At 31.8% G+C, this 9,939-nt stretch overlaps 1 protein-coding gene across 1 annotated transcript; it reads right to left on the bottom strand.

Moving 5' to 3' along the window:
• Nucleotides 1-1,031: 1,031 nt before the first annotated feature.
• On the bottom strand, nucleotides 1,032-9,735 carry Syt4 (Synaptotagmin 4). Its single transcript, XM_065498528.1, has 4 exons — nucleotides 9,531-9,735; nucleotides 4,522-5,753; nucleotides 4,371-4,445; nucleotides 1,032-1,422 (listed from the first exon to the last, which is right to left on the bottom strand). The coding sequence occupies exons 1-4, from the start codon at nucleotides 9,571-9,573 to the stop codon at nucleotides 1,303-1,305; spliced, it is 1,470 nt and encodes a 489-aa protein (XP_065354600.1). The 5' UTR covers nucleotides 9,574-9,735; the 3' UTR covers nucleotides 1,032-1,302.
• Nucleotides 9,736-9,939: the final 204 nt, after the last annotated feature.

The following is a 9,939-nucleotide window of genomic DNA, read 5'->3' as shown; positions in this document are numbered from 1 at the left end:
AATTATTCTAATAAAAATAAGTTTCAAATACATATTTGTTTTATATCAAAATTAAATTTGTTTTCTTCATAAATTTTCGTTTAAATGATTGTGTATGTTCGAGTAATAATAATTATAGTTTGAGTGATTTGGTGTAAATTTGTAGTTTCGAAAAATTTCAATTGTCAAATCTCAATTTCAATTTTTTACATGATGTCGCAGAGTATCTTGTATATGTAAGTGTAGTGAAAGTGTTCAGAAAAGAAAATGGGGGGGGGGGTTTCTAAAGTAAAGTGGAATTCTGTTCATGTTGTACTTACAACTAATTGCATATAATTCTAATACAGTTTTATTTTTATTTTTTTTACTAACATTTAATTGTTTGGGGGAATTGGTTTTTATGCATAATTTTACGTAGAAACATAATACATTTATAATATACTTGTTGTTGTTGTTTTATTATTTAATATATATTATTTTTTATTTTCTTTTAGTAATTAAGCGATTTTTTTTGGTTTTTAATTTATAATACAAATACTTTCCTTTTTTGGACAAAATAATAAATTAAATCGAATATAAATTATAAAAAAATACTTAAATATATTTAAAAAGAAAGATCAAAATAAGTGATAATATCATATATACTAACATTTATGCTTTGAGTGTATAATTTGGTTTAGAATTTAAATACTCAGCCACTTTATGTTTATGCTCTGTGAGACTCTCTTTCTCATTTTCTTTAAGCTTTCGCTTAAATTCGAGTTTATTTATTTTCTGAGTACAAGTTGTTTCTATTTAGTTTGAACTGAGTTTAAACTTAATTAAAAGTGGATTAAAATTTCCGTTTTCTTTTATTAACAAAATTAAAATTTCAATGAAATTATTTTTGTTTTCTTTCAATTGTAATATCATGATCGCCATATATAATGTTTTATTTAAATTTAAATTATTTGTTTTATTTTTAGTCATATAATTTACATAAAAATGTGTTTTTAGAGCTTTTTTTGTTTAAGATTTCCTGTTTGTGTTTTTTTTTTTTCTTTTCTATAGTATTTGTTTTGTTTTTTTATCTGTGTAAAAGATTTAATTTAGTTTTTAATTTGTTTTTGTTTAATAATGCTGTTATTTTGGTTTTTGGTTTCTCTCTCAATCTTAAATTAATTTGAATTTAATTTATATCGTTTACTTATATTACGTTATATATTTTCTCTACTATTTTTTTTTTTGGTTTGTTTCGATTTGAAATCCTGTTCTCTTTCTGTATCCCTCTCTTGTAGCTCTATCTGTTTTTGTTGTTTTTCAGCTCATTTGAGATCAGCTTATTTACTCATTTAGTTTATGCCATTCAGCAATTTGTCTTCTTGGTGAATTGCACACTTCATTCCAATGATTAAGAGCTGTGCCATTTGAATTTGGTCCTCCCAATTCAAGTCGTCCGATTACCTATTAAAATATGCAGAAATTTAGATGGTTTAGTTAAAGAAAAATAAAGTTTTTTTTTATAAAAAATAATAAGCGTCATCAAGAAATATCTAAGTTATATTGTGCTAGGAGACAGATGTTTAATTTGCTAGGCGAATCATATAAAATATCAGGAAAACCGACCAGTTGATATATTTTATTTTCATTTCTATGGATAACAGCCATAAACAGTGTCGTAATAACCTTATTTGATAGAGGAACTCCTTTTGAGTCATTTTTAAACAAAAATATATCTGTCTATTACCTATACGCCAGAGAAACACTTCTGAAACCAATTGCTTGTAAACAACCCTTCCTCATACTCCAGTAGATTACTTTTGGTGGGTAAATTAACTACTCTCTAAAGTGCAGTACAAAATAAACATTTAAATTGACTACTCTCTCGTTTACTTAGAGACACTAAAGTGACAATTGACTTCATGCTTGACTACCTGGGATATAGAAAGTAACCCATTGACTTCTCTCTGCACTACAAAGAGCACATAATGTCAAATGACTCAGACATTAGTCACAATTACTTTCTCTAAGGGATACATTGACTACATGTAAAACTGTTGGTATGGCAATTGAAAATAAGATTTTCTTTTTAAAAATGAGAAATTAATAATAGAAATTGGAAAAAACTAATTGAAAATGAGAAAAAATATAACTTTGAAAAATTGAGAAGTATAATTGATGAGGTCCCTGGAAGTGTAAACAGAAAGATGGAATTTTCCGTTAATGTTAGTACCTTAACATTTATGTAAAACTGTACTGGAAAATATAATTTTCATTTATTCTTTGTCAAAGGGAGCAGGGTTTGTGGAATTTCTGAGGAGTAAATTAAGGCTTTCTATACAAGTATTTGATATTGTTGAAAACCTTAGGACTTGAAGATTGATATTTTAGTAAAATTAACTAATTTTTTGAATTTTTCAGACGTCATGTACCTTAAAAACTAAAAAAATTGTAATATGGTTATTTTCCAAGAAGAAAAATATAAAATATGAATTAATGTAAAATTTGAACGGTTAAAGATATCATAACAAAATTTTGAAATAATGTAGATCCAAGTGTCCTTAAAGCAATGGTATTTTAATTTTTGATATTTTTTATTTTTAAATACCGAAATTCCTAAAACGGGGAAAATATGTTCCAAATACTGCGTTTTTTTAAGAAAAGTACCTACTGTGACGTTATTTACCGTATGATAGTAAAAAAACTTTGTAAGTATTTAAGAAACATATGGAGTTATGCAAATGTGGAGCTTTTTCGAGGATCGGTGCTTTGCCTTTTTAGAATTTTTTACTCAAACCTAATATTTTTATTTGAATTGGCCAAGTTTGGATATGGCTGGTGGGGACTAGGTCCCCTTTATGGAGCCAAGGTTTACTTTACACGCTTTTGCATTAAGATCACTTTCGGGATCATATACAACTTGTATATAGTCCCGAAGAAATTTTTTTCTACAAAAGAAAAAATATATGCTCTTTTTTGGGAAAAAACTTAAAAAATACAGCCCTTTTTACATGTTCCAACTTTGGATGCGTGTAAGTTTTTATAGGGACGAGATAACTGTTAGCAAGTTTCAGTTATTATATTTAGAATTTTATCACCAATATAGCTGATATTTAAAAATAAATTTGGATTCTCCGTAGGCCCGCCATATCTAAACAACTGCCATACCTACAAAAATTATGGAGCAAAATTAAAAAAAATAAATCAATAAATGTGAGATATTCTCAAGGACTATTCCAAAATCCGAAATATAAATTTAAGTTTCAGCTCAATCAGTTCATAAATGGACTTTTGGCGATTTTTTTTAAAAAATTTGGGACCCGAGTTTACCAACTTTGAAGGGCCATGCACTGGTCCCATTAGCGCTAGAAAGCTTAGCGAACGTAGTTCAACTCAAAAACACCTCAGCTCCAACCATGTGAAATTTCGTAACAATATGTATATAAAATAGTTCCCGAGATACCGAATTATTTCAAAAAAAAAAAAATTCTAAACCAATATGCATCAGAGGCAGGAATTCGTTGAGAAAAATTTTAACAATTCGAAACCATTCGAGGCAACAAGAACGGATTTTAAAAAATGGGCAAGAGATGCTCACGTTATTCTGTGGTATAGCAGAATAGTGTTACGCATTTCAACAGCATACTCTGATTTAATAGTACGTCAAATGGGTTGTGCAGAATATAATGAAGGTAGGCCACGTAGGGAAGATCGATACCTTCGAAGATTTTCTCTGAGCCTGTCTTGCTAATGCCGCAATTATATCGACGGACTTCGGGCTTGATGTGATGCCGGACTTAAAGGCCCAACTATAATATGCATAAGCTAGCTTAAGGTAATGTCAAAACCGAACGAAAAGTCTGTCAAATGCTTAAGGAAATCCGAAGAAACTTTTAGGTGGCCATAATGTACTTACGTGCATTCAAAACAATTTAGCACATTTATGTGCAACATGCAATTAAAAAAATAAGTATTTCTTATTATTTTATCAAAATAAATTAATTTTCTTCATCCTTTTCATTTATTTCTCTATTTTTTTGTATAAAATAAACAAACAGCTGATTCCGTACGGAATGTGCGACCAGCTTCGCACTTTGCTTCAGCAAATAAAATTTGACGAAACTTGACGAAACTCTCTTAAGTACATTATAGTTTGTCACATACATTTTATATGTATTCGCACAGTTGGTTAAGCTGACTTAAGCTAGTGTATGCATATTTTAGTTGGGCCTTAACTCTTCTCAGCAACATTGACTGAAGGACCTTAAGAAACTTTGTTGAAGAAACCGCGTTTTTTAATTGCGAACGATGAAGCTTAATTGTAACCATTAGACTAAATACATATATTTAGCACTTCATTATTTACAGATCTCCAAAATAAATTAAAAATTTGTCTCACGTCATTAACTCACCTCATTTTTGGTAACACGATCCCAGTCGAGTAGCATTAATTCAAGTGACACACCATCCAAAGTAGCGCCAGTGCCCTGTAGAAACAATATACAAAATCAAACAAAATATTAATATTTATTCTCAAACAATCATCGATATTCTTTAACCCACCTCAGCTGCTGGTATATCAAAAGCAAAACTTTCATTGAAAACAGGACTTAATGTACGTTTCTTAACGTGTGTCTTCTTTTTAGCAATACGCTGACCGTTGTACAGCAAATAGATTTTGACATAAGGATCAGCCAAACCGGTCACATCCATGCGTGGCAAATTGCGAGCCTTCAACAACACAACAGTCAAACGTCCGGCAGCTGGTTGCCAACACAATGAAATCAACAATTCACCACGTCCTTGAGCGCGTATCTTTAAGCTGCGTGGCTGAATTTCCTTGCTAATCGACAAGGCTTCCTTGGAAATATCGCCGATTTCAATGGAGGTAAGAGGACACACCACCTCACCGATAACATCATCACGTGAATAGCGATCAAAACTCAATATAACGAAATGCAAAGACATGTTCTGTAAATCATTAATGTTCAAGCCGTAGAATGTGAAATCCTCATCGTAGACGGGATTACGGGTATTGCGAACAACACGGGTCTTAACTTTGTGCTGTTTGTCGGGCAACAGCTGGAGCTTGACATAGGGATCAGTGGCCGACTGGGTACGACCATTCATACCAGCTGGTATATCATTGGATTTATTGCCATTAGATGAATTGTTGCCACCACTGCTGCTACTACCACTCTTGCAGGGTAAACCACGGCAGCGTATTATAGATACCATTAAAGCATTACGTTCGCCCAAATAACGTAATTTGAAGAATATCGAACCCAATTTGCCATACTGTTCCATATTCATCTCACTCACACTCAAGTTGCTCACAATGGATTCTTGCATCACCGACACCTGATTGCCATTAACAACCTTGGCGCCATTTGCAGACATACCATTACTGCCACCACTGCCAGTGGGACTTAGCTTGGCCTCCATGGGTGATAATTTCTCATTGACATTATATTTGTTGTGTTTTGTGGATTTCGATTCATCCTCCTCCATGTACTTGACCGTTTGTGGTGAAATGGGTGAAGTGGCGGTTTGTTCCTGCATTGGCTGCAATATACCCAATTGTTTGGTGCCAGTTGGTGAGGGTGATTTCTTCAGATAGTGGGGTGGTTGACCACTAGGCGAACGAACAGCTGTCGGACGACGTGTTGGTTGAAAGGGAAATGTTGAGTCATGTTGATTTTGTTTACGATTGCGAGCACGCATTTGACGGGCACATATGCAAGCAACTGCCCAAAGGGCACCTGCTGATATGAGACCCAATATAGCTGGAAGTACTGGACAGAAGAAAAAATAAAAGAAGATTCGTTGTAATTAAATAAGTTTGTATTATTTTGCTGATTTAGAAACAATTTAACTTTTCAGGGAAATAAGTTATATTTTGAAAAAAAATTAAAATTAACAAAAAGCTTAACATTTCTTAAAATAAACAAAATAAAAAAACATTTCTCTGAATATTCAATAGCTAATGTCGACCTTTTTTTATATTTTTATTACTGAGTTATTAAGAAATAAAGAAGGAAATTGGAATAGAATTACAAAACCCGGATGAAAAATAAGGTATCAAACTTCCTAGTTGGTTCTGACTTAAATCGAAGTAATATTTTACGATTTGTGATAAAATAGTGGTAAACATTGATCAACTTGAGGAAGTAAGGATTTAATCCAGCAGATAAAAAGTTTTACATCTAGAAATTAGAATGAGTGAAGAGTATTTAACTTGGACCGCTTCGCAAAATCAAACCTGCAATCAAGCTTTTAACATTTAATGACTATGTAGAAAACATAATTTAAAAGACCCAGAATCGCTCTTCAATTCCAATTTTCTGATAAAGATATCTATCAATCAGATAGATCGAAATGGAACATAAACATTGTAGATCACAGTTAGTATTTTATGTGGGTTTTGCTCATCCTAGTTGCATTCGAGACTGTTCTGATTCACCATACAATTCACCATAAAATATCCTGAATGAAGAGATAACAGGCAGGGATATTATCATCTTTACAGATTATAAGGCGGCCATTAGATCCGTAAGAATGAGTATATCACATCGAAAATTGTCTATGAATTCATCTTGAGTAGACTGAAAAGATCAGAACCTAACTAGTTGGCACAGTTTTCGGGTTAGCTCTCCATGAAGTTAAACCAATAAAAGATAGGAAAAATAACCGAATAAAGAAAAATAACCGAGAAAAGATCATCTTCGAAATTTTACAATGTAAAAATGATGTAAGTTTTTAATTAAATTGCGAAAAAAATTGAGATTCTTCCTGGCCATCATGGTATTCTCGGGAAGATGATATCATGTAAAGGCTGCGATGTAAATGTAGAAAAAATGTAGCCTTCTGAAGTATCTACCGATGGTAATTTATATCTGATTTACTGCCGACAGAACCCGTCTTTGCAAGTTAATTTCAGTGGATTGAGGAAATGATTAATTTCCTAACCAACCAAGCCACACCATTACCTTTTATATTACAGAATCCTTAAATTATAATGTAAAACAATCACCCTTATCGGCAATAACATGTGAAATTTATGTTCCCATGAAATATCCATTTCCCTCGAGGGGAAAATTGCTGTCGTGCTATTCCCATGAATTTTTCATTCACAATAGTTGATTTTGTTCGTAACAACTGTTTATTGTTTACAAAATTTCAACTAAAAATTTCACAACATGGGGAATTTTTTCACAAAGTTGATGAACGAAAATGGGAAAAGGAACATATTTCATGTGAAATATTGATTCGCAATAGCGGTGAATGTGATTGGTTCTGTAACTAAAACTTATTCTATTTGTGATCTCTAATTGGTGTTTATTTTGTGTATACATATGGAGAAACGATTTTAGAGTACCCAGAGTGCCTTGTTCTTAGTAAAATATTTTCCGGAGATCCCATTTGAATGGGACTCCACAGACGCGGCAGAACCACCGATATTATATGGATAAACCAAACAACAAAGGAGATTCTGATCCGTTCGGGTATATCCAAATATATGATCTGTAGAGCGTGAGAAGAAGGCAACGAAACACTAGATGATTGTTCTGCATTTTATCAAATTAGAGACAAATGAACCAATTAACCGCCGCTCTACTCATCCAAACCTACAATTTCCGAAAAATAATCAAAAGTTGCAACAACGAGTAAGAGAAGGAGGATACCTACTGTGCCACTGTTCAATATTTGGCGACTTAAGATTGAAAATCTTCGATCATCGAGTGTTATTTGCTAAGATTCCACTAGTTATATGGATATGGAAACGATCCTCACCTCTATTACGTTATCTACTGCTGAGATTTTCTTCGGGTGGCTGTTGAATTAACCTAACCTTCCTTCCCCGAAATTCTGGATCGTCATAGTCGACATAAGATTAGACTTACAGTGGAATTCGCTAATGAAGAAGTTTGGATTTAAGGAAATCATTGTTTTATACAATTATTTTTAAGGTACCTTTAAAAATTTCTCATACAAAACATGTATGTTTCTCAAAATCTTCATGAATAACGTGACAAATTCTTCATTTATGCTGAGTTTAGTAAAAATAAACAAGAGCTAGAGTCTACCATACTTGATGAAAAACTGTTAGACAGCTAGACTACGTCATTTACAAATTTAGCTTCAATATAAATTATCTGCAAAATTCGTTTTGATTTGTATTTCAGAAGATTCCATTCGTTTGGCATTTTTGAAACACAGGTAAAAATAGTTTGTATCGAATTTGGCTTCAAAGTTTCTAAAAAATTGGGAGCTTAAGTTCATAAATATTTAGTAGAACATTATCAAAAATTAATGATAATGAATTTCTTTTATTCCGAATTGTGGTTATGTTTATCTTAGTAAAATTAAAATCAATAAGTGAATAATAAGTGAGTATAAAAACAAACAGGCGCGGATTCAATTGGGGGGAGGGAAATGAATTAAAATTTATTTTAATGTTTTTTTCTTTTTTATATTAAAACAATTTTCACCTCCACTCCTGGATCCGCTCCTGATATAATTTTCATAAACGGGTAGCAATTTTCATAATAATTTATTTTCCAATTTTTCATTTCTTGAAAACCAATTTCGCTTGTGTGTAAACAGAGTTATAAACCTAAAGGTATCCATGTTATATGTGGTTCCAGTAGGACGGTGCGAGCTCACAATGGACATTCTGCATAAACTATAGTTATCTATAGCGGAGGTGACGCGAATTAACTACCAATATCCTTCGATTTGACAACCTATAATTTTTTTATTTTTTTTATTGCGTGGTTTTCTGAAATCTCAGGCCAATAAGCCAAAATTAACCCAAAGTCAACATAACCTAGGCCGTAATTGAAATTCTGCGGAATATTAATTAAAAATTACACCTTTTAAACGATATCATTCATATTCCATACAAAATGACTACAAGGGCCTTTCAAATAAAAACCATTTTGATTAAACCTTACACACGGCTGGGTTTATTCCAGTTATATATATCCAGAACATATATACGTATTGGCTCTTTCAAAGAGGTATGAGTAATAACTTTAAACTCTTTTTTTAATGAAAATAATGCGAGCTACTTACGAGAGTATTAATTGAACTCAAAAATATTTTGAAAAATTTGAAGAAACTATAATTAGCTAAACAACCAATTAATTGTAATATCTCCTACATATAAAATGAGACTATACTAACCATGAAAATGTTAATTAAAATACAAGGACCTTGATTCTTATACAATCTAGTCTTTGTTCACTTTACAAATCACACAGCATATAAATAAACGAAATTTTGCAGAAACGATTAACAATATGGCAAATATCCTTAAGAAAAAGACATTAATAGGCAACTGTGTGCAACACCAACGCATTTTCATTATTTCCAATTCATTTCAATAACAAACAAACGAAAAGTAAGACCACCCTCACCCAGTTTTATGACTAACTTATAGTTAAATGAATTCAAAGGGTAACAAAAATAAACTAAATTTCTTTTTGTATAATGATTTTACAACTAAAAAATTAAATAATAATCCCAGATAGGTATTAATAATAAATTTCAGATATTTTTCAACTTACTTGTTGTCATAGCGCTGATATCTGGGCTGTATTCTTCGCCCATTATGTTTAATTTAAGATAAAATCGGATTTATCCTGTTTGTTAGGTGCTTTTTCTTTAGTACTTTCGCAGCAAATTAATTATTTTTCAAATACGTCGTAGTAAACTGGTAACAAACGAATAATTTCGATTTGTTCTCTGGCAAACACTATAATACAATACGTGCAAATTTTTCTATTTGTTTTTTTTCGTATCGATATAAAAAAAGAACTTCACCAAGATGAAATCGATATTATGCCTTAAAGTATGCTAGGTTTTTTCTCTCTATAGCTGGGAGTATGCACAAGTAACAAATGGTAACACACACACACACGCTACTACTCACTCTCTCTCTAACAGTTGTTCTCTTGTGTACAGTGTGCAAAGTAA

This window comes from Calliphora vicina, chromosome 1 (assembly GCF_958450345.1).
Source record: "Calliphora vicina chromosome 1, idCalVici1.1, whole genome shotgun sequence".
NCBI lineage: Eukaryota > Metazoa > Arthropoda > Insecta > Diptera > Calliphoridae > Calliphora > Calliphora vicina.
This window is presented reverse-complemented; position numbering and strand designations above follow the sequence as displayed.

Bases quoted from the DNA above. Each gene is read 5' to 3' on its own strand.
- Syt4 (XM_065498528.1), bottom strand. From the start codon at position 9,573: ATGGGCGAAGAATACAGCCCAGATATCAGCGCTATGACAACAA. The intron at 5,754-9,530 runs GTAAGTTGAAAA...TCTTCTGTCCAG, and splicing joins TATCAGCGCTATGACAACAA to TACTTCCAGCTATATTGGGT. The intron at 4,446-4,521 runs GTGGGTTAAAGA...TTGTTTCTACAG, and splicing joins TTGATATACCAGCAGCTGAG to GGCACTGGCGCTACTTTGGA.